Here is a 23,719-nt window from a genome sequence, read left to right as displayed (position 1 = left end):
TTTTAAAGTGAGTTTTTATTTTTTTTATTTTTAAATGATAAATAATATCTACCTTTTATCTTAGTTACCTTTATTTTTTTCCTACCATCATCAAGTATTATCTTAAAACCATTTAGATTATTGTGTAAAAAATCTTTATTATTTTAAAACAAAAATAACATATAATATATACATTTATGCTAATCATGTAAAAATTGAAATGGAATACAATGGCGGTAGTGGTAGTTAAATTAGAGATAATAAAAAATTATTAGTAACAAGGAAGAGAGAGATGAGAGTATAAGAAGTTGTTTGAGAGTGATGCAATTGTGTTTTTTAAATATTTTAAATTAATTTTTTTTGTGTTTTTGAATTATATAAAAAATAAATTTTTAAAAATAAAAAATATATATTATTTTAATATATTTACAAGCAAAAATATATTATGAAAAATAATATTTATTGTACCAAATACTCTTTAAGGGGTTGTTTAGAAACAAGTTAAAAATGTGTTTTTTAAAAAATTAAATTTTTTTTTGTTAAAAATTAATTTTTTTATATTAACATTAAAAATATTTTTTAAAATAAACATATTATTTTTATATATTTTAAAATAAAAAATATTTTTAAAAATAACTTTTATCATTCACACTCAAAAAATGAGATGGAAAGCCGACAAGAGAGCCAAAGCCAAGTCGTGTCGGCTTCAACGAAACATTGACGATATAAAACACAAGCACTTGTTCTTATACTGTGTAATCTACCTTCTATCTATATTTTGCTTCCTCGATCCAATCGATTCTTCTTCTTGATTCATCCTTTCCTCTCTCGAAGCTAGCCCCAACCTTCTTCTTTACTACTTTCTATTCCCGGGTCCTTCTTGTCTGACTCAAGAACAAGGTGAAAGTGCTATGGTTTCCATGTTTTCTTCTTCTTCTGGGGTTTTAGTTTTGGAGAGATTAAGAGGGGTTTTTAGTGAATTTGTAAGTGAAGTAAGTAGGTGGTGTTGCAATCTGTTTATCATCAGATCCCTGGCCATTTCTAGTGTTTATTAAGAGAAGGGTTTTTATTTTCTCATGGTTTCTCTGTGTCCAAGCATGAAGGGTTTTTCTTTTTGTAATCAGAGCTACTATTTTTGTTTGTGTACGATATTTGTAGATATTGGCAGATAATCATGCTGTTTTAGGATGTGATCATGGATTTATTTTAATTTTCTGTGAGAATTTTGAATGGTTTTGTTTATATTTTCATTTTACAGTAGCTAAAATACATGTTGTGCTGAAATAAATGTGGGTTTTGATCTGTGAAAATGGTGAAGGGCTTTTCGAACTTGTGAAAGGTCCATGCTTTTTGTAATATTGGGAGTTAAAGTTGATTTTTTTTTTGAAAAAATGAGGTAGAAATAAATGCCAAGTCTTTTTGCTTCATTTAAGGCAAAAAGAAGAGATAGCTTTGGCACTGACAAATGATTAGTAATTAACGCAGGCTTTTGTTTCCTTTTAATTAGGCAACACTGAATCAATCTGCATGATCATTAAGTGATAGTAAATGCAATATCTGTAATGGGTTTGTTTTTGTTTGGTGAGATAATTTATTGCTACTGTTTTTTTTTCCTTTCTGTTGTTGACGGAGCTACTTTTATAGAAGGGTTTCCCTAAATTGACTTCGCTGCTAATTCAGGGGTTTGTGTGGTTTTCTTATGGCATTTGCGGCTATGAATCATACCTCCGGAGGAAATCCCCATGCAGGTTTGAGTTTTCTGTAGTTCCACTTTACAGTTTCTATAATCTTGTGGATATTTTTTGGTTTATGGAAAACTGGGCTAAATATGTGTTTATATGACAGGATACGTGCTGAATTTGTAATTGGATATATATAAGTTTAACTTGTTCCTGGAAATCTGTGTTACTGGCTTTCTATTTGCCTGTCTGCTTTTTGTTCGTCACTTAATGAAATTTAATCCGGTGCCCTCATATAAATAGGGGGATGCAATGATGCTCTGTACAAAGAACTATGGCATGCCTGTGCTGGACCTCTTGTCACTCTTCCTCGTGAAGGGGAGCTAGTTTATTATTTTCCACAAGGTCACATGGAACAGGTATTCCCAATAAAGTACAGACCAATGAATGTTGTGCCATATCTTTGTTGTCATTCTTAAAATATTCTACTCATAGATATGTAGTGAGGTTTTTATTTCGTATATCTTCTATTGTATACTCTCTCTTGCTGTTTTCTGACAGAGTTTTCATATCTGTTTTGTATATAGCTTGAAGCTTCAATGCATCAGGGGATGGAGCCGCAAATGCCATTGTTTAATCTTCCATCTAAAATACTGTGTAAAGTAGTTAATGTTCAGCGCAGGGTGAGTTGGCTGGTGATAATCTTACATTTTAATTTTGATGAATCCTAACAAATCTTCTGTTTAGCATGCTGAGAATCTCTATTATTTTTCTGCATTTTCTACATATTGGTTCATCTACTATTTTCACCGTGGATTGTAGGCTGAACCCGAAACAGATGAAGTTTATGCCCAGATAACACTACTTCCTGAACCAGATGTAAGCTCTCTATTTTTGTAGCAGACAAGATTTCCGAGTGCATTTTTATTTTGTACGTTTTTTTGCTAAATCTGCCATTGTCATCATTTCCTCCATGCATCAGCAAAGTGAGGTTACTAGTCCTGATCCTCCACTCCCAGAACCTGAAAGATGCACAGTCCATTCATTTTGCAAGACACTTACTGCTTCTGACACAAGCACTCATGGTGGTTTCTCTGTTCTTCGAAGGCATGCAGATGATTGTCTGCCTCCTTTGGTTAGCATCTAAATTTTAATGTTGTGCCATACCTAATATGCACTGTATGGTTATTCATGTCCCTTTTTAGCTTATGCTATTCTCCTTTTCATTCAGGATATGTCTCAGCAGCCACCCTGGCAGGAATTGGTTGCAACTGATCTGCATGGCAATGAATGGCATTTTCGACACATTTTTCGAGGTTAGAAAGTAGTGATTACTTGATATGACACCATGTAGTTATAGTTGGCAACTTGTTCTGTTCTGTACATGTCTCAGAAGGTCTTTGTGCTTGGTATGGCACTTGGTTTATGTAGAATTTGTATCTACATATAAGGAGATATGGTTTGTGTCCCTCCTTTTGAGCCTTTTGTTGTGAGCATCTGTGTAACTTTGATGCTGTAGCCTGATCCAACAGAGAGCACCTGTTTGTGGGATCATATGAAGGCTTTGTTATTATTGTTTTTCATAACACATAAAAGACCTCTTTTATTTCCAACATTTTCCAACTCAACAAGCCTTTTGGCAATTAATTCCAAAGCCAGTTTTTCAGAGAAAGTGTGCCTAAGGTTTTTGAAAGGGATTTCCTCTTCCTTCTCTAACCTTTCCCTTGCATCATGCATATTTATGAGAAGGAAAAGGGGTTTTTGGGAAAGAGATTGTTATGTGATATAACTTGTTCCGCTATATTCACATTTTTTATCATTTGCTATGTGTGGGGTTTGATGTCAGTTTTTTTCCCTTATCACATGGTTTCTTGTTAGAAAGTATGCAAAATATTCTGTATTAACCATTAGAATGCTGATTAAAAGATAAATTTGCAGGCCAACCAAGGCGTCACTTGCTCACGACAGGTTGGAGTGTCTTTGTTAGCTCCAAAAAGTTAGTTGCGGGTGATGCATTCATCTTCCTCAGGTAAGTATGTTGTTCATGGTGGTCTTTTTTTTTCGCAGCAATTTTCTTGCTGAAAAGAATTGTCAATGATAGATTGAAAATTTTCTTGCAGAGGAGAAAATGGTGAGCTTCGTGTGGGAGTAAGGAGGCTGATGAGGCAACAGACGAACATGCCATCTTCTGTTATATCTAGCCAAAGCATGCATCTAGGGGTTCTTGCTACTGCTTCTCATGCCATTGCGACTGGAACCCTTTTTTCTGTCTTCTATAAGCCAAGGTTTTTATGTGTTTATTTCTATTGATCCAATTACTGAGTTCATCTGTCCAATTATCTTGTTATATTTTTGTGTTGAAGTCATTTGTACTTTGTTGTTTCCTAAGAAAGTTCAGTACTGTGCATGATAATGTGCCTAATGGTTTATGTAGAAACTATAAGTGTCAATCCTTTCTAATTGCCAGCAACCTTTAGAAAGGAGTATCATTTTAACATGTCAGTTGCATTAATGTGCTATTGAGGAGAATTGTTAAACTGATATGTTTTTGCTTCATATTTTAGCAACTGCTGATTTTTAGGTGTTTTCCTGAATGTTTCAAAAATACTTAAACTGTACAATTTCCTTTAATTCTTGCTTTCCAATTAGTAACATTTATCAGTCCATTTTTGGGTCGATTGTTGTAGCTCAGGACCAGTTTGAGTGTATGATTTCTCATATATGTAATTCTTGTTTGAGATTTTTACATGATATTTTTTTTCTGAATAAAGTCCCCCTTTTTTTTTTCAGAACAAGTCGATCTGAGTTCATTGTAAGTCTTAACAAGTATCTTGAAGTTCGAAACCACAAGCTTTCTGTAGGGATGAGGTTTAAGATGAGATTTGAGGGCGAGGAAGTTCCTGAACGAAGGTATTATCTTATTCTAAATTAAAACACTTGTTTCAAGAATTCATTTACATCATTCAAATAGTTATGCTCCATTATGCTACAGGTTTAGTGGTACAATTGTCGGCGTTGGAGATAATATATCATCAGGATGGGCTGATTCTGATTGGAGGTCCTTGAAGGTTGTTTGGTTAATAGTTTATTAATTATGGATTCTGGGTATTGAGTACCACCTGTATTTTCTTGTTTTTTTCCAATTTATTTTCCATGATTTGATATTTTCATTACATCTCTATTTTGGCTTTCCTATGATGAAACATAGTTTGTTCTTCCAATTTCCAACATAGAAGTAAATTTGCCTTTGTTCATGATTGGTATCATATTGTCTGCCAGGTCCAGTGGGATGAACCCTCATCCATCATGCGTCCAGAGAGGGTATCACACTGGGAATTGGAACCGCTTGTTGCAACTACTCCTTCAAACTCCCAACCTGTGCAAAGGAACAAGCGGGCACGACCTTATGTCATACCCTCACCAACCGCAGATCTTTCTGCACTAGGTTTGTCGACGTTCCATTTTGTATTTCCTCGTTCCATTTGCTTGTGTTGATTTCTTGTGATAAGCTTCTTGTTACCTTGTGCATTAGGTATGTGGAAATCCCCTGTTGAGTCCTCTGCTTTATCATATGGTGATTCACAACGCGGACGAGACCTTTATTCATCACCCAATTTCTCTACCACTGCTAAGGTCAATTCTCTTGGCTTCCGAGGCAATAGTCAAGTGGCTAGTGTTTCCCATAACTCAATGCATTGGCCTAATCGAGTGGAAAGTGTCACAGACTCTTTTGCTCCAGTTGTAAACAAAGATTCTGGGGAAAGGAGACAGGGCACTGGAATTGGCTACAAACTATTTGGGATTCAACTTGTTGAGAATTCCAACACAGAAGGAACTTCACCAGTCGTTGTGTCTGGAACGGTGGTTAATGATCTCCCAGTTCTGTCTTTGGAAGCCGAGTCTGATCAGCATTCCGAGCCTGAGAAATCATGTTTGAGATCTTCCCAAGAGTTGCAAAGTAGGCAAATTAGGAGTTGCACAAAGGTAACTCCCTTTTGACTTTTTTATTTTTTTATTAGAATGCTATGCACTTTATCTTTTAGTTCTTTTGCCCCTCTTCTCTGTGGAAACACTGTTAGTCAGATATGGGCTGGTATTATTTAAGGCCATATTAATTATAGGATTCTAATATGCTAATTATATAGTTGTATATATGGTTTTCATATTTAGCTAGGTTGGAGTTGGAAATTAGCCTTGTAATTAGGAATGTATTATACTATTTGGTTCTATATAATGGAAGGAACTCTCTATTGAGAGACATTCAAACAAAACCCATTGTTTCTGTCATGGTATCAGAGCCTAAACATTGAAATTAGGGCTGTCTCATTCTGTAGTTATTGTCAAGAGGGTTAGAATTGTTGAGTGTTTGCTAGGAGGGTGATAAGAGACCATTCTATTGATCTTTTTTTGGCTGTCAGCAAATTTTGTAGCCCTTTTTAGTTGTTGGTGCAATCTCAGAAGGTGTTGTTGCTGGTATCTGGTGTCAAAGTGGCTTGGGCTTCTTCGGGTTGTCATCATTTTATTTTGGTGATTTGTTGTGTTTTTGTGATTTGGGCTTGCTGACTTCTTGTTTAATTACTAGACTTTGGACTTGTTATTTTTTGGTATCATGACCACTAGTAATTCTGTCGTTTGGGGTGAAATTCACGAGGAAGAATTATTATGCCTGGGAATTCCAATTTCGTTTATTTGTTACAGGGAAAGAGTTATGGGGCCAATTAGATGGAAGTGATCCAACTCCTACTAAGGATTTAAAGTTGGCTCAGTAGAATATCAAAGATGCTAATCATGACCTAGATGTTAGCCTCTGTTGACCCTTTGATTGTTCTAAATCTGAGGTCGTATAAGATTGCTAAGAGTATGTGGGAATATCTTAAGAAAGTCTATAGTCAGAAAAACATGGCCTGACGATTTCAATTAGAGTATGAAATTGCAAATTATACTCGGGGAGATCTCTCAATTCAGGAGTATTTTACTGGATCTCAGATCTTATAGGTAGAATTTGCTGATATAATTTATGCAAAAGTACATGATGGTTCTCTCGCTATAGTTTTTGGAGGTTCATGAGCAGAGCAAGAGATCAGTTTTTGATGAAATTGCGACCTAAGTTCAAGGCTTCTCGGTCTAATTTGATGAATCATGATCCCTCTCCTTCTTTAGATATGTGCTCCGGGGAGTTACTTTGTGAAGAGCAACGTTTTGCTACATAGGCTAGCTTCCAGCAAGATAAATTACCCATTAATGTCGTCTATGTTGCTCAAGTGAAAGGGAAAGGTAAAGACATGTGAGAAGTTCAATGTTATAGCTGCAAGGAATATAGACATATTGCTACCTATTGTGTGAAGAAGTATTGTAATTATTGCAAGTAGCTTGGACATATTATCCGAGATTGCCCTACCCCTCCTCGGAATTGTTAGGCTAATGTCTTTTAGGCTAAAATTGGTTCTTCATCTTCCATTGCTAGTGATTCATCTGTTTTTACTCTTGAGATGGTCAAGCAGGTGATTATTTATGCTTTTTCAACTTTTGGACTTCAAAGTAACAATTTCCTACCATTAAAGTCTTGGCTTGTTGATTCTGGTGCGTCTAATCATATGACTAGTTCCGTTGACACTCTTCTCACTCATTACAAGCTATGATCGCTAATGGTAGTCAGTTACCTATTCATGATGTTGGAGATGTTAATTCCTATGTTAACCTTCCACTAGTCTTATATCAGTAGGCTAGTTAGTTGATGATGACTGTGATGTTTTGTTTTTTCATTATAGTTGTCTTGTGCAGGATCAAGTGTTGGGGAAGATACTCGTGAAGGGGTTTAAAGTTGGACACTTGTTTTTTTTGCACCCCTTCATTCCTCTAGTTATTTTTATGGCTTGTACCACTGTAAATCATAAAAGTGAAATATGGCACCAATAAAGATTGTGGTAGACGGAAATTGTTTTTCGCTAGAAAATACAACAAAATAATATATATATTTTTATTTTTTAAAATTTATTTTTGACATCAGCATATTTAAACGATCAAAAAACACAAAAACAAAATAATATATATATTTGAAGCTAAAAAAAAGTTCAAAATTTTTAAAAGTGCGGTATAGCCGCAATCCCAAACATTGCTTGAGTTAGGTTTTGGCCCTATTCCTCGCTGTTCTACTAGACTTTCTCGTCCTCGTGATCCGTATTGTTTTTCTCCTACATCCTTTCATGCTACTTTGTCATCTATTGCAATTCCTACATGTTATTCTGAGACAGCTAAGCTTGAATGTTGGTGGGAGGCCATGGTAAACGAGCTTCACGCTCTTAAAGATAATCATGCCTAGGATGTTCCTTGCCCATTGATTGTTAAAGTTATTGGTTGTAAGTGGGTTTGCTCGATCAAACTCCATTCTGATGGGACTTTGGATTGATATAAAGCATGGTTGGTTGCTCTTGGTATCAGATAGGAATATGAGGTGGACTATGAGGAGACTTTTGCTTTGGTCGCTAAGATGATTACAGTTCGGACTGTTATTTCGATTACTGCTTAACAAGGTTGATCGCTTTGTCAAATGGATGTAAAAAACACCTTTCTCCTTGGTGATCTTGAAGAGGAGGTTTACATGACACACTATCCCCTGGTCTGATCTCTAACTCTTCCTTGGATGTCTGTAAGTTCAAGTGCTCTTTATGTGGACTGAAATAGGCTCCTCGAGCATGGTTTGACAAATTTTGAGCCACCTTGCTTTAGTATTATTTTTAGCAAAGCAAGTATGACTCTTCCTTGTTTCTTTGCAAGGCATCTACAAGTATTGTTCTTCTCCTTGTCTATGTTGTTGATATTGTTATTACTGGGACAAATTTCGTCTTGATTACCTGTTTGGTAGCATCTTCAAAACTTGTTTCATATGAAGGGTCTTGGTCCGCTTACATACCTCTTGGGGTTGGAGGTTCGCACTGATCACTTTGGTATATTTTTGAATTAGCATAAATATACGTAGGATTTGATTGTTTTGGCAGGTCTTCAGGATACTTCTTTGGAGGTTAAGATGACATCGTCATGAGGAAAGTGACCTCCTTCCTGATCCTACTGTGTTTCGTTAACTAGTTGGGAGCCTGAATTATTTGACGATCACACGACCTGATATCTTTTTTGCAATTTAGCAAGTTAGCTAGTTTATGCAATCTTCATGTCATCTACATTTAGCTGTTAATTGTCATATCATTTGATATCTTTGAGGCTCACTTAATTGTGCATTGTTTTTTCCTGTCGGTACTCCTTTTCACCTTGTTGCATTTAGTGATGCTGATTGGGTTGGATGCTTCAATACTTGTCGCTTTGTTACTGGATGTTGCATGTTTCTTGGTGACTCCTTGATCTCTTGGAAGAGTAAGAAAAGGGCATGCATGTCCAAATCCTCTACAGAATCCGAATATCGTGCTATGTTTGTTGCTTGTTCTGAGACTGTTTGGCTACGTGGTTTGCTAGTTGAGCTTGACTTCTCTCAGCTTAACCCCACTCCTCTTCATGGAGACAACACGATGACCATTCCTTTTTTTATGAGCGAGCAAAGCATATTAAAGTGGACTGCCATTCTATTCGGGAAGCTGTGGATACTTGGATTGTCACTGTTCTGCATGTTTCCACTGATCTTCAGCTTGCTGACATATTTACCAAGGCTATGACCTGACAGCGCCATCAATTTCTGGCAAATTGATGCTTCTTGATCAACCAACATCAATTTCTTGATGCCAGTCATATATGGGCTGACATTATTTAAGGCCATATTAATTATATGATTCTAATTGTATGCTAATTATATAATTATATAAATGGTTTTCATATTTAGCTAGGTTGGAGCTGGAAATCTAATTGGGGATGTATTATGCTATTTGGTTCTATATAATGGAAGGAACTCTCTACTGAGAGGAATTCAGACAAAATCCATCATTTTTGTCAAAAGCAATTAGTTGTCTTAAGACTTTTTCCATGACACTATCATTACAGCAAATTGAAACACGGCTTTGGATTGATAATGTGGATATGGAGTATGATTTCCTGTACTGTATGTAGGTTCTCTACTCCAGCTATGAATGTTTGATGATTTATGTATCATTTACAGGTTCACATGCAAGGGGTTGCTGTTGGAAGAGCTGTTGATTTGACACAGTTTAAACGCTACGAAGATCTGCTGAGGAAACTAGAGGAAATGTTTGATATTGAAGGTGAGCTCAGTGGATCCACAAAAAAATGGCAGGTTGTCTACACTGATAATGAAGATGACATGATGAAGGTTGGGGATGATCCATGGAAGTAAGTTCATTCTACACTGATATTCTATATTCTCAAGTTGTCTTCCTTTACAAATTTTTGTTTTAAACAAAAGTCATCTTAAATATAAAATTGTCTCGGATGATTATTTTAAACCATGCATAAAAAATTAGAGAATTTTATTGCTTGGATGATGACTGGTTTGCTATCTGATTGCAGTGAATTCTGCGGCATGGTGAAGAAGATTTTCATCTATACATCTGAAGAAGTCAAGAGGCTGTCGCCCAAGATTAAACTTCTAGCCGAAGAAGAGGTCAAAGGAATTGGCGACAATGCTGATGCAGCTGTTAACACAGAGGACCGCTCATCCACTATTGGACCTGGATGCTGATACTGCAATATGCTTGTGTTTTGCCATAAATGGCTGGAATGGAAATATAAAAAGGAATGATGAAGAGAGAACTCAGCAGTCAAGGCTTTGTTTATTGCAGCGTTACAAGGAATGGCCAGTGCAGTTTCTAGACACGCAGCACTAAAATTATGGTGAGTTGGTGGGTGACTGTTTATCAATCCTGTCATTTGTAGAGAATGAGACTGTCCTTATGAGTAGGTTTTGGGTTTTGTTTATCATTTTGTTTCGAGAATCTAACCTTATAGTGCTTGTTTGTTTGGATTCAAAGCAGCCACAAAGTTGTCCATTCCACCTCTTTTTCTCAACAAATGAAAGAATAGAAAATGAGCTATCATTTTTTTTCCAGTTTCCTTTTGAGTTGTTTTCTGGTTTACACTAGCTCATCTGCCTTTCGTATATAAATATATATAGCCTTCTCATGTCTCGCTTTGTTGTGCATGTGTCTTTTTAGTTTTCTCTATGGAAGAAGCTCATATTAGTGATTGTTGTATGATGCTGCGCAGTGCAGGTGTCTTTTTAGTTTTCTCTGTGGAAGAAGCTCACAGTGATTGTTGAATGATGCTGCTTGTTCTAATCCATATCAATTCAGAAGCTGCTCCACCTAAAAACACAATTAATATACCTTTATATCTTGTGCATCATGCAATGTTTTTCTTTTTATTTGGTCTTCTATACAAATCTGATACTTTTCTTCCCATATAAGAGGAGTAAATATTTGTGTTGTGCCGGTTGTTACAAGTATAGAGGCATTGCCAGTTGCAGACTCACTCCAAGGGAGTGGTTGAATGGACTGTGTTTTATGTGGCCGGTGTATGGTATCACTTAAAATACTGCCAGTTTCTTGGGTTAAACCTAACCCTAAACCAGAAGGTTATTTCTTGTGAATCTATAATGTTGACCCCACAAGGGTGGCGGGTTTCTGAGGCTTTCAAACTTGCCAGAGAAACCATGTGCAATGCTGCAAAATGCTGCGCCATTGATTGTTTTTATTTTTATTTTTGGTCCATCACGGAATTATGTAGTTTCTGCCTTCATTTATGAAATGTTATGGACAACCATCACTTTGGGTCAAGGATTCGATGGTGAAAGTGTGAATGCTAAAACCCCATTTCCATGATCCATCAGAGCAATCTTCACAGCAAAAACGTTATAAATAGGGAACAGATTGTTCATGACTGGCCTAGTGCTAGCTCCACCAAGTTCTTTCAAGAAATAGTAGTGGACGAGCAACGGTCCTTAGATTTGAAAATTCTTGAGTTGGGTGTAATTACTTCAATTAAAGTGACAGGTTGCTTTTTTGTTGATCCTCTAGCCGATTTCCCTCTTTCAAATGGTACCCTTTTTCATGAAAATTGCACTCCTAGAGTAAAGACACCAGGACCAGGAGGATATGATAAAAGCAGTGAAGAAGCTCAAGAAGTTGTGGTCAAGAAAGAAGAAAGAAGACCCATCAGTATCATGAACCCTTTTACCACCATCCACCCTCATGTCATTGTTGTTGCTCATACCCAACCACACCAGCTCAACCCTCAGCTCCAACAATGCCACCGTGGCTCGAGCCTCAACTGACCTATGAGGCCATTTCTGCACATGGGGCTGGGGTGCAGCCCTTGCCAGAGCTGGCCTATCCAATCAAGTCCTAGTCCCATCACAAAAAATCGTTACAGAAGCAAGTCCCATGTATCCTACCTACTACATTGTCATCGTATCAGCAATATCTAGTTCAAAATCCTGTTTATTGGGGGTGCCTGTTGAGCAAAAGCCTATAAGAGATAAGTAGGCTACATTTTTCGGATGTGTTGTCAACTTTGGTGCCACCACAACTCGTTGCTTGTGTCCATGTTTTCGCATCAGGGAAGCAAGTGAGATTGTAGTGGCTTGAAAGCTTTGGATTTTGTCACATATTGTCCTAATTGGACAGTTCTGTACGATCCATGGATCATACATAATTTACAAGTCTAAAATATCATTTTGTTTTTTAACTAACGTGGGTGTTCGGGTAGCTTGTGTATACCTCAACTAATCTCACGGATTCTGAAATTAACAATTATATAAACTTCTAATTACCCTAAAATTTATAGACCTCAAACTAGTAATTTTAAAAAAATAAACCTAAAACCTAATTAATTAAAATACACCCCTAATGATTGATAACACCGGTAGGCAGTGGAAAATATCATCATAATTAGCTCGGGATTCAACTTGAACAAGTGTCAACGAGTCAAACCACATGCAGGTCATCTCAAAATGACAAAAGAACTAGAAATATCATTTTAGGAAAAAAATTTATAAATTGGCAAAGTCAACTAATTCATGGGCTAATCCATCGTCTTCATGAACAATTCAAAAGTAAACTCAACTCTGAGTGACAAATTATCAGGTTGAGTTTGATAACTATGATATAGATGGATCATGAGAATCATTAAACAACCAAACAAAACAAAGAAAGGAATCATGGTATCAAGCTTAATCATAACCGATGCATTCATATTTTAATCAACGATCCCCTAACTAAAAGATGTCTTAGTAGGCAGTCAATTCTATTCCATGAACCATGAGTTCATAGCAAAATTGAGAAGTGCAGGTCAAAAACAAAACTGCTGATTGACTACCTATATAGTACACCTACTGTGCTCCATGAGATAAATAAAAAAAAAGGGTTGAAGATTAGCCAACAAAGGCTCAAAATTCCTGGTTCAGGATATGAGAGCTACAGCTTGGTTGTTTCATTTCATCTTTCCTTTCTCCAAATGGCACTCTTGTCATCACAATTCTGATGCACAAGATCAGTAGGAGCATGACACCTCCGAGAAGCATGCGCATTGGAAACATGAGACTGCACAGTTGAATTCTTCAGCCATCTTTGTTCCCCTCTTTAACGCAGCTTTCCCACGTGCATCTATTGGAGATTAGTTTGCTTTCATAACAACAAAGATCTTTTCCCTCCTGTCTGGGTGCATCATAAAGAAATTTTGACTCCCTGGGAAAAACTGATCCTTCCAGTTTTCCCCTCCGTTTATCCCCGCTCACAGTGAAGCCAAAATCTTCCACTACAAGTATAGTGATGCTGCAAAAACAATGTCTCTCTTGATTTTAGAAACAGCCTCTTCAAATTTGGCCTCTAGCTCTGTCTCACCAATGGACTTTGCAGCTTCTATAAGCTGTTGAAGAACTTCCTCTAGTCTCCTAATTGCCCTGATCAAGCTGCCCTCAAAAACCTTAGTAATTTCCATGATCTCATAGAACTTGGATCCTTTTGCCCAGGCATACACAGCCTCCATGATATCAGGCCGAAATGAACTCACAAAATTCTCCACATCAATTTGTACCTGTCATTTTGTTTAAAAAAAAATAGAAGGGAAAAAAGAAATGGAACACTCAATCAAACGACAATGAGGAGAGAAAATCAATTTTCAAATACAGTAGCATGCATCATACTAATTTTAGAAAAGGGGCATAAAATGTGCATAAAGGCCAAACTCAATCCAAAATCTGTGAGGCACAATGCAGGTGAATCTGTAACCAATGCTAAGCATAAAAACATGTAGTAGTCTGGAAAAGTTGGGTATCAATAATTCATACAAGCAGGGGATGAAGGCCCAACTCAACTTTGCTTTCTGTGTATTTTTCTTTGAAATTTGACTACCAGGAGTTCATTTTAAAAAGATAACGGTGATGTTCTTATACAAGAGGCAGCTGCCTTATGGCTACAAGGACACACTTCACCATCTAGGTAGATGGCATCATCAGCCAATCTGCATGTTCAACCAAAGGTAATCATGAAGGAAGGTCAATTTCTAATTAAAATTTACAAAAATGAATAAATATACGGACCCCATGAGAAAATTTTAATGATAATCAAACAGATTTCAGATTCACTGGAAAATGTTTCAGCAGTAATTAGTGCCAGATGGGATTTGGATTAAAAATTGGAAAAACCAAGGATTAGCTGGGCATTGTTATAACCAGGTATGCTTCAATATTCTATGCTGCTTAACACCCCCCCGTTCCCATGTGATTCTAGAATGTGGAGCGACAAGCTTGCTGACTAATTTCTACCTTTTTTACCTGTTGTTTGAACAAGTTAAGATTGTAACTTCGAAAACAGACTTCCAAAATTCATCTATATAAATCATGACTTCAATGTTATCCTGAATATCCATATTACATACAAAGCACAAGAATCAAGAAAACAAAAACCCTTCAGGAAAGGTTCCATATGTACCTTGCATTCAAGCTGAAGTTTGGCAACCCTTCGAGCGGTATCTTGTAATTGTGTAAAAAGCAAGTCAAGTTCTTCCCTTGGTTTTGCAGCATCTTGGAGTTTTTCCTGCCACACAAAGCATGAGAGAAGAGAGACCATTTCCTCCACTTTTATGTCCTTGAGAACCCCATTGAACATGAGCTCTGTCAAGGTCAACTCATCTGCACTGCTAATTTCACAAGCCACTTTCCCCTTCAACTCCACAACGTCGTCACTTGTGATATACCTGCAGTTGCAGTAAATCCCATACCAGAAATCTAGTGTCATTGCTGAACAGTCTAGTTGTGTATGGAAATAGAAAAAGGATGATATTGCAGACTTGTATTGTAGTTTTGCAGCAAAATGAAACAATTTAAAGACAACTAGACACCATTCAAAATGCAGAAGAAAGAAATCTCCTGAATAGATCAGGTTTCTACAATCATCAAATGCCATGTGCAATTTATTGTTTCTTTCAATGATATATCGTATTAAGATTCCAGAACCCAAACAATGAGTTTTCCAATAAATACACAGCCAATATGTACAAAGAGATGAACAAGTATATAGATTGTTGAAGAACTTGTGTTCTTCCTTTTTGCTTGTAAAGAACTCCTGCTAGACTGTTTATATCATGCTCAAACATTTTCTTTTAGGATTGCTTGTGCCACAAATTTCAAGAAGTAATGTCTTTTACACACTTCATTGAAACACAATCCCTAGGTCATTGAGATATGAACTTCTAGAATTTTTATCCCCGATATTGTAAAATGCAATAAGTCAAATGATCATAGAGCCAGTTACAAATGCAGTGCAGACAATAAGCACAAAGAAAGAGGCTAGAGGTTTCTTATTCATATAAGGAAAGAGGCTAGAGGTTTCTTATTCATATAAGGTTGGATGTGAGAGTTGATTCATAAAACCCAACTCTCGTATTCTTCTCAATATAACTTGAAGGGAAAAAAAAAATAATAAAAAAAGACAGAACTAAAGATACATTAGGCCCCAAACCAAGACAGAAATAATAATATTAAAAAAAAAATCCTTCTATCTGACTTAACTTCAAGTACATGGGACCTAGGCATCTCCTAATTCTACATCATGCAGCTGTAGAAGTGAATATTTGAAACTTTTCTTACCCAAGCCTCCGAAGAACTCGTTTTCTAGCTTTAAGTTCATCTTTAAAAGCCAATGATGTGGAAGAGCGCATTGATTTCCTGATTAACTTGATCCTGGCTGTTAATTCTTGCTTCGTGTGTAAGACTTTGAGCTTTTCCTTGATAAGTGGAGATTTTGCAATTTCATGTTTTTCAAACAGGTGCTCTAAAGCCTCTATCCGACGAACTGCCTTTTTGTATGAGCTGCTTTGAATCTGAAGAATAACAAAAAAGTGGTCAAGATTGAGTTTCTTATATATGTAAACCAAAGCAAAGTAAATGGGAAAATAAAAAGCAGAAAAGATATAGGAAATACATTCATGTCTCCTTCAGGATCCAAGGGCAACCCACTAGGTTTTCTAGAAAGAAATTCTGAAACCTGCTTCAGGGTGTTCTCTCGAACTTCTAATGGCAAAAGATCCTTTGACATATACAAGCGAGCACTGCTCAAAATATTTATCTGTCCAAGACATAACAACGTGAAACAATCATTCTCACTGCAGTGTAACATCAATGATTTCAGAGAAGCAAATAAGTAAAAAAGCATCAGAAAACAACTATTTTACAAAAATGTTTTTTCCCATATAACATCACAACTATTTCATTACTGGACAAAAGTATGACACTATGACAGTCTTCTACATTCAACAGTGGAATTATTATTTAGTTTCACACTGAATGCTTGTTCTGACACTCAAATTACACCCCTTTAATTACCAAGAATTTTGGAGCTAACAGATTTTTATTACTGGATTAACTTAGTCAGCAAAAATAGTTTTAATAAAATCTTTTTTTTTTATCAAGAAAAGTCAGCCATTTCAGTTTATGGTATCTTTCTTCCATGACTAGAAAAATTTAGAGAAACAGATTCAGGTCCATTACTGCAATGTTCAATACAAACAATAAATAAATTGGAGATCGGAGCTTGTAAGCAAGTAGATTACAATCTTAAAGTTTCCCTGACTGTTTTACGGGCTCCTTCGACGAATTAAGAGAGAGTATTTTCTTCCTTCACTAAAGTACATATATGAGAAAGACAAATTAAGGACGCCACAAAGAACAATGATAGAAGAGTCTTTCCAAGGGCATGATTTTCTTTTAATAAAATTATAATCAGGTCACTGGTTAATGAAATAAAATAAGATTTTCAAAATTAAAGCAAAGAACTGATATTTTTAGAATGCACTGTACCATGTCAGGAAAAAATGTACTATTGAAAGAAAATGTCAGCTGGAAACATAAAATGAAAATTACATGAGCTACATCACAGAAAAATTAAAAGATTGAAATTTCAAATATAATTTATGATTTCACCACAACATTAAGGGACAGAATAAACAAGGTGGATATTGGTAACAAGTTTAAACAGCAGAGTAATGAATAGGGCCTACCTGATCAATAGGAATAGAAACAATGAGAGGTTCTCCAGGCTCTTTCAATGGGACAACCTTGATTTTTTTCTTGGCAACTCCATCTTTGGTCACAACACATCTTGTAAGAACATCCACGGTGTAATTTGCATTTTCTGGTTTTCTAATTGCATCATCTACATCAACTACTAATAATAAATAAATCTGACTTCTAATGGCACAACAAAATAGAGACAATAAAAAGAACTATTACCATCTGAAACACCTTTCACTCGATCAAAATTGACTATCACTCCCCATGTGACTAGGTCTTCAATCAAGAAAGAAGGGGACTTGTCATCACTTTCTGTGCACTGGATACACACTAGTCTGCCAGACTGCAGATAGGACAGGCAGTGCTTTGGAGAAAACACAATATCACGAACATCCTTCTTCAAACTTTTGTACTGCTGTATCAGATCATAATAATTCTTCAGATTTTCTTCCTCTTCAATTACCATTGAATTCCTCTCTTCTTCAAGGACTTTTGCTTGTTTCTGCAAACATAACATTTACCGTTAATTAAAGGGTCATTTATGTCACTGTTTGATTCTGAAAGGAGATTGAAACAGTGCATAGATAAGGCCACTGTAAATGGAAAAAACCATCATGATCAGGCTGGCCTTCAGCAAATAACAGGGATTTTTCCAGATGTAGCTTGTGAAAAAGTTAGTGGCTTTGCACACATTGTTTTCCTTCAATATTTGACCTAGGTCTCTTTTATCTACAAAGCAAAGGTATTCAGCTAGTTTCCTGCTATGTCCTAGATCCCTGAACATTATCCAGAAATTGTTTTGATAAAAGAATTGGAAAGAAAACCAGAATTCATGTTTACAAAAGGGAGGAGTCATCCTCCAAAAGAAAGAAATAAAAAGACAACAAAAGTCGGGAACAACCAAAAGGGGAGCTCTCGAGAATCACTTTGAATATTGGATAGAGAAATAACAAAAGTCGGAAACTCTAGAGATATTGTACTCTTTTTTTTCCTCTTGATAAATTTGTTTGTATACTATCTTTATGTGATTCTTTAATTTTTACTGTCAATGGTTAAAACTGAGTGCTTATTCTGGGACAAAAAAAAAAAAGATCATCCATAAAATCTCACAACTTTGATCTTCTATGAAAATCAACTGACCTCAAGATCAGGAAGGGCCCTGTCTGCTTGAAACTGAAAGAAAGAATTGCGGAGCAAATTTTCAAGATCGCCATCTTCACAGCGCATTTGATTTAAAAGCATGTTGTAGCTTAGATGGAAGGCACTGGAATTCAATAGAAAAGGAGATCAACACAAAAAACTTCAAGAAAGTTAGGAGCAACAACATAGCACTAAGCAATTGAAGCTTAAGCCAACAGAACTCATATTAGATTTCCCTTTTCATTTTTATTTTTTTTACTGTTCTCTTAGAAGAAAACAGCCAAGTTTTAGCTTTCCATCCGCATAAAAAACAAAGTTCAGGTTATGGAACCATTAACTTGCAGTCAAATGCTCAGCTCAGATCCAATACCAGCCAATGTCATTCAGAAAATGCATAATGAGTATTTAAGAATAAGCCAACACTATTTTCGCAGATGCAGGAATTCCCAGCACTTGATAGCATAAAACCATTATAGAGTTAATGTGAAGCGAATTGCAACTAGAGAGACAAGAAGCGAATTGCAAAGGTGTGCAGAGCCAAAAGCACCCCAAGTACCTGTTCAAACTATCAGCACTTCCTTTAAGCATCATCTTAGCAGTTGAAGGCTCAAGCTTCTCATCCACCATAAGGATGCATACCCCACGATCATCAATTCCTCGACGGCCAGCCCGGCCACTCATTTGTATATATTCTCCACTAGATAGCCACCTGAATTTGTCCCCATCAAATTTACGGACATTTGTAAATACCACAGTTTTGGCAGGCATGTTCAAACCTATGCTGAATGTCTCTGTAGCAAACAAACACTAAAGAAAGAAATTTCAATCATCACTGTGCTTGCGAAACAGGTTGGAAACAAGAAACAAAAAAGATTGGAAAAGGACAAAAATATCACATGTACCAAATAGCATTTGGTAATTAAAAATTACGTTCCAAATTAATGAGCAAAAGGAAAGCATAAGCATTCAAAGAACCTAATGGCATCTCAAGACAAAAAAATGAGCACCAGATCCATAAGTAGCCAATGATAACCGGCAAACTGAGATAGTCTGCTATTACAGAGCAAAAATTTCAGAACAGCCAGGGGATTCATCAATGGCTAGATGCAGATTTTTCATGAAGCTATGAAGCTGAACTATGTAAGAAATGTATAGCAACACACATTAAAGCTTGGAAGAAAAGCATAACCACAAATAATAAATTATTTATCTCCCAACCTTGATCAGCCCTTCTTGAAACAAAATCTCAATCACTTCCTTCAGGATGGGAAGCAAGCCAGAATGATGCACACCAATACCTCGTTTTAAGAGGGGTAACATATTTGAAACCTGCACACAACAATTTAGATTGTAGATTAATATAGAATACAATACCAGCACATCAAAATGCTTGGAAAAAAAGAGAGGAGATCTACAAGGAGTGAATGCATGCATTTTTGTCAGGCTTACAAACACATAACATTGCTTATATTAAACCTTGCATCTTATAGACTCATACTGTACCAGTCAAAAAGCAATCAAGTATCACACCCATAAGTCTCTTAAGAGAGCAAGAGATTCTAACTGAATATGAAAACTGCGTCCTTTATATCTTTCCCTTGTGAGAGACTGACAATTCTTCAGAATGAAATGTTGGAAATGATAAATGAAGGAATTCAATTTCAAAAATCAAGATGCAGCACATTATCGTTCATAATCTATTAATGGATACAAATTGGTGCAATGACAATTAAACTTCTAGTCTCTAAAGTTTTGCAATCACAGAAATGGCAAGAGAAAAGGAAAACAAAGTTAATTTAAATAATGGCATGTTAGGAAAGCAAGCCAATGAATGCACTTAAAGTCTTCTGCTTCCCCTGTATAGCTTCCAAAAGAAAAGAATCATGATGCAGCCAAGGAAACAGAGATTTATAAAATCCTTTATTTTGATTTTTAATTCTGTTTGTTTTAAGTTTTTCTTGTGAATCTAGAATATTTAGGAATTTGTCTTAGGAATCTTAATACTATTTAGAAACATGATGTATTTAGGAAGTTGGAAAATTACTTAAGAAGTTTTCTATTATACATGATTTCCTTTTCTTATTTCGTTTTCTTTCTAAGTTATTTTAAAGCTATTAGGGCCTTTGTGCCTATAAAAGGAGCACTTAATTCTTGATAATCATAAGGATTTTGATTATGAAGTCACGTGTATTTTGGTTTAGTTTGGGGGGTGTGGCCAACAATTCTCTCTTTCTTTTTTCTCTAAGTGTAATTTTCTTCTTCTTCCTTTCTCTTCTATTCCTTTATTGCTACAGGAATCTCGGGTTACAATTCACAGCTGCAGCGACAACCTAAAATTCATAATTCTCCAAACCTAGCATACCACAAAACATTTGTGGGGCACAAATCCAAAGTTGTGCTACATCAAATCTCTGCTTGGGTCATAAGGCCACAAACACTCTACATAGCCATTTCAACCACAAGAAATGGTAAGAACAGAAATATGAAAATTATTTTTTTGATAAAAGAAAAAAAAACCTTTAGAAGAGAATCAAAGCTGAATTACAGAAAGATGAACAAGACATCATCCAAGGTGAGGACAACAAAAATAAAAAAATAAAACAAGTCAGATGGAAATATTAAATATTCCATTCATGAATATGCAGGGAGAGAGAGAGTGTGTAGGTTAAAAAAGATAACCAAGAAATATAAACTGAGATGAATACGTCAATACATCAATAACAAAATTACTAGTATTCTCCCATACATGGGAGCTCATTTGACACAAAGAAGAAGAGGTGGACAACTTGCCTGAGGTAGCTTCTTGTCATCATCTGATAGCATGTCCATGGCACTCCAAAAGATGGTTTCTATGTTAGCTTTCTCATCATCCTGATTTAGGTCCATTTTTGCCATCTGTAGAATTGAACAGATGCACAGAATTACCAGAGAGGGTGAGGGAGACAAGAATAAAAGCTACAAGTTTCATAGCAGCAAAGGAACCTACCTGCATGGCAAGAAATTCACATTCTCTTTTGCTAAATGAGAAAAGAATGACAGGATCGTACTGGCGGCGAATGATCATTTTTACCATTTTAAATATGTCACTTTCTTCACCAAGTCTGCTCACATTTAAGCCTTTCTGCCACTTCCCGTTCTCCCTTTTCTTTTCACCTTCAGCCTTAGGAACTAATGCATTCACCGCTTTCTGAAAGCTGTCCTCTCGAAATTTTGCCTTTTCATCCACCACCAGGTACAAACCCTCACCTCCAGAGGGAAAAATATAGTGTTGGAGGGGTGTTGGTCGATAATCAGTATAAACAATGTGACATGGTTGTTGGTGGACCTGGGGTAACACCATATAGTTAATCAAGCATATTTCTCCACTAGGAAATTAAATTGGTTTTATTTTGTTTCTTTGCCAACAGAAAAAGGGGATCCAACAATCACACAAGAATAATATATGCTAATGTACAAAGCTTGGGATAACGTCCAAAAAATGCACCCCTCGTTTTTCTTATCTCACAATATCTAGAGAATTAAGCAGAGACTGCAAACTATTGTGGAGAGCCATGTATTTGTTGGTATTGACATTCAGTTTTAACTCTTAACAAATAACAAAAAAAGGGGGCTTGAGCTGCGAACTCATTTTTAGTAGGTCTTTGACAATCTCTGATATGCACATATAACATGAAAAGACAAAGGACAATAGCAATCAGAAAGAATTTTAGTCCAGAATTGCCCCTCAAATTCATCTGAATCATTAATCAATTAATTTAATTTGTGGAAACAGATGATTATTTATTGTTATAAGAAATACTTCCTTTTGTCCATTGTTGCGCTTGTAAACTTGCTATGCTTTAGCATATGCATTTTTTATTTTACAAGGCTAAAAGGAAAATAGTCAATGTAGTCACCTCGAGTATAAAAACTAAACCACTAAATTTGTTAAAACCACGATACTAATAAGCTACAATGATAGCAAGATTCTCAAACATTCAGCATGGTGTCATCAACGGTAATGTAAAAGGCATCATTTTTAGTTGTCTTTAATTAGAAGCTACTTCAGTAAAACAAAATGCCAGGAGCAGCATTTTTATTCATCTTTAACAAGAAAGCTGGAATTTAACAAGTGTAAGTAACAACCAACTCACCTTTGCAACCCAATCAGCAAATTCTTTGGCATTAGGAACAGTGGCAGAAAGGAAGACAAATCTAGCATTCTTGGGAGCCATGAGAATGCTTTCTTCCCAAACCACACCTCTTTCTCGATCACGCATATAATGAACCTCATCAAAGATAATCCAAGCTACTTCCCTAGTAGTTTCCGACCCTTTATACTGCATACTTCGCCAAATTTCCGTAGTCATCACCTGAAAAACAAGCTTGAACATCTTACAAATCCTATAATCACACAAAATCTCCAATGCAAAAAAAAGAAAAACCCACCAGGCAAGAAGCATTAGGGTCAATGGTAACATCACCGGTCATGAGACCAACATCAGAAAACTCCTCCTTGAACTCCCTAAACTTCTGATTGCTAAGTGCTTTGATGGGTGACGTGTAAACAACCCTTTGTTGATTCTTCAAAGACATAGCTATTGCATATAATGCTACTACTGTTTTCCCAGCTGATGTATGAGCTGAGACCTGTCAATCAACCCATCAAATAAAATAATTAATTAATCACTCCATTAAAAAAATTAAAAGAAAAGGAAAAGGAAAAAAGATTACCATCACAGATTGGCCACTGTCAAGGCAACTGATGGCTTCAGACTGAAAAGGGTCGAGAGTGAAAGGAAATTCCTTTGCGGGTTTTGAGTCCTTTTGAATTTGAGTAACTGAAGATGAAGAAGGACGGACATAATTCTCTGGATACGACACGTCGTGCAGACACGCAACTGCTTCGCCATGCCCAATAATCTTCGAACTGCTACTATTGTTGTTGCTGTGATCTTCTCTGAGTTGTTTCTGTGGAGGAAGAAGAGGACGGTCCTCTTGTTGGCTTTCAATGGATTTTCTCTTCACTGAAGCCATTTCAATTTTTGGATTTGGGAAAAACTGAGAGAGAGAGAGAGAGAACCCTAAACCCTAATTCAAAGCTTTAGCACAGGAGGAGGAGGCTGCGTTTTGATATTGGAGGCAGGGAACGTATGGAAACGACGGCGTTTCCTGTCAGTCAAGGGTGTTTGAAAATGTTATTTTTCTTTCTTTTTTTTCTATGGATATTTATCATTAATACTTTTATATTTGTTTTTAATGAAGATTTTAGTATTCTTTTTATTGGGAAAATTTTAATTATTGCAAAAATAATTTATTTATTTAACTTTCTTTAACCTTGTTAAAATTTTCACCCTATAAAATATACTTTTCAAAATATTTTTTATTTGAAAATATATTAAAATAATATTAATTTTTATATTTTTATATTTTTATATCAACAAACCAAAACTATAAGAAAAAATTAAAAAAATTAAAT

At 36.0% G+C, this 23,719-nt stretch overlaps 2 protein-coding genes across 10 annotated transcripts; one reads left to right on the top strand and one right to left on the bottom strand.

Moving 5' to 3' along the window:
* Positions 1 to 689: 689 nt before the first annotated feature.
* LOC18098365 (auxin response factor 1) lies at positions 690 to 11,040 on the top strand. Of its 6 annotated transcripts, none has more exons than XR_002981426.2 (16): positions 699 to 879; positions 1,660 to 1,727; positions 1,962 to 2,077; positions 2,246 to 2,341; positions 2,481 to 2,537; positions 2,641 to 2,793; positions 2,890 to 2,974; positions 3,597 to 3,687; positions 3,779 to 3,943; positions 4,449 to 4,568; positions 4,651 to 4,726; positions 4,938 to 5,103; positions 5,191 to 5,642; positions 9,757 to 9,947; positions 10,125 to 10,448; positions 10,821 to 11,040. XR_002981426.2 is itself a non-coding variant. In XM_006385025.3 (15 exons), the coding sequence occupies exons 2-15, from the start codon at positions 1,679 to 1,681 to the stop codon at positions 10,294 to 10,296; spliced, it is 1,989 nt and encodes a 662-aa protein (XP_006385087.1). In that variant the 5' UTR covers positions 699 to 879; positions 1,660 to 1,678; the 3' UTR covers positions 10,297 to 10,662. The 6 variants fall into 6 exon arrangements, 4 of the variants coding, with proteins under 4 accessions (XP_024455397.1, XP_006385087.1, XP_024455395.1 ...); XR_002981427.2 differs by having other exon boundaries at positions 700 to 879; positions 10,826 to 11,040; XM_006385025.3 differs by lacking the exon at positions 10,821 to 11,040 and having other exon boundaries at positions 10,125 to 10,662.
* Positions 11,041 to 12,777: 1,737 nt separating this feature from the next.
* Positions 12,778 to 23,359, bottom strand: LOC18098364 (DExH-box ATP-dependent RNA helicase DExH9). Of its 4 annotated transcripts, none has more exons than XM_024599493.2 (14): positions 22,975 to 23,358; positions 22,690 to 22,890; positions 22,395 to 22,613; positions 21,248 to 21,586; positions 21,052 to 21,156; positions 19,480 to 19,590; positions 18,818 to 19,068; positions 18,262 to 18,385; positions 17,341 to 17,623; positions 17,109 to 17,272; positions 16,034 to 16,177; positions 15,700 to 15,932; positions 14,543 to 14,807; positions 12,778 to 13,646 (listed from the first exon to the last, which is right to left on the bottom strand). In XM_024599493.2, exons 1-14 carry the CDS (start codon positions 23,275 to 23,277, stop codon positions 13,368 to 13,370), a joined length of 3,021 nt encoding a protein of 1,006 aa, XP_024455261.1. In that variant the 5' UTR covers positions 23,278 to 23,358; the 3' UTR covers positions 12,778 to 13,367. The 4 variants fall into 4 exon arrangements, with proteins under 4 accessions (XP_024455261.1, XP_052308268.1, XP_024455262.1 ...); XM_052452308.1 differs by having other exon boundaries at positions 12,778 to 14,072; positions 17,109 to 17,263; XM_024599494.2 differs by having other exon boundaries at positions 17,109 to 17,263; positions 22,975 to 23,357.
* Positions 23,360 to 23,719: the final 360 nt, after the last annotated feature.

Source organism: Populus trichocarpa, chromosome 4 (assembly GCF_000002775.5).
Source record: "Populus trichocarpa isolate Nisqually-1 chromosome 4, P.trichocarpa_v4.1, whole genome shotgun sequence".
Taxonomy (NCBI): Eukaryota; Viridiplantae; Streptophyta; class Magnoliopsida; order Malpighiales; family Salicaceae; genus Populus; species Populus trichocarpa.
This window is presented reverse-complemented; position numbering and strand designations above follow the sequence as displayed.

What these genes read in the sequence shown, in the direction of transcription:
- LOC18098365 (XM_006385025.3), top strand. Translation starts at nt 1,679, where the DNA reads ATGGCATTTGCGGCTATGAATCATACCTCCGGAGGAAATCCCCATGCA. An exon ending in TAGTTAATGTTCAGCGCAGG is followed by an intron (nt 2,342 to 2,480) that starts GTGAGTTGGCTG and finishes CGTGGATTGTAG; the next exon opens with GCTGAACCCGAAACAGATGA. An exon ending in ATGATTGTCTGCCTCCTTTG is followed by an intron (nt 2,794 to 2,889) that starts GTTAGCATCTAA and finishes CTTTTCATTCAG; the next exon opens with GATATGTCTCAGCAGCCACC.
- LOC18098364 (XM_024599493.2), bottom strand. Translation starts at nt 23,277, where the DNA reads ATGGCTTCAGTGAAGAGAAAATCCATTGAAAGCCAACAAGAGGACCGT. An exon ending in AGTGAAAGGTGTTTCAGATG is followed by an intron (nt 17,273 to 17,340) that starts GTAATAGTTCTT and finishes TATTATTAGTAG; the next exon opens with TTGATGTAGATGATGCAATT. An exon ending in CGAGTTCTTCGGAGGCTTGG is followed by an intron (nt 14,808 to 15,699) that starts GTAAGAAAAGTT and finishes CTGCAACTGCAG; the next exon opens with GTATATCACAAGTGACGACG.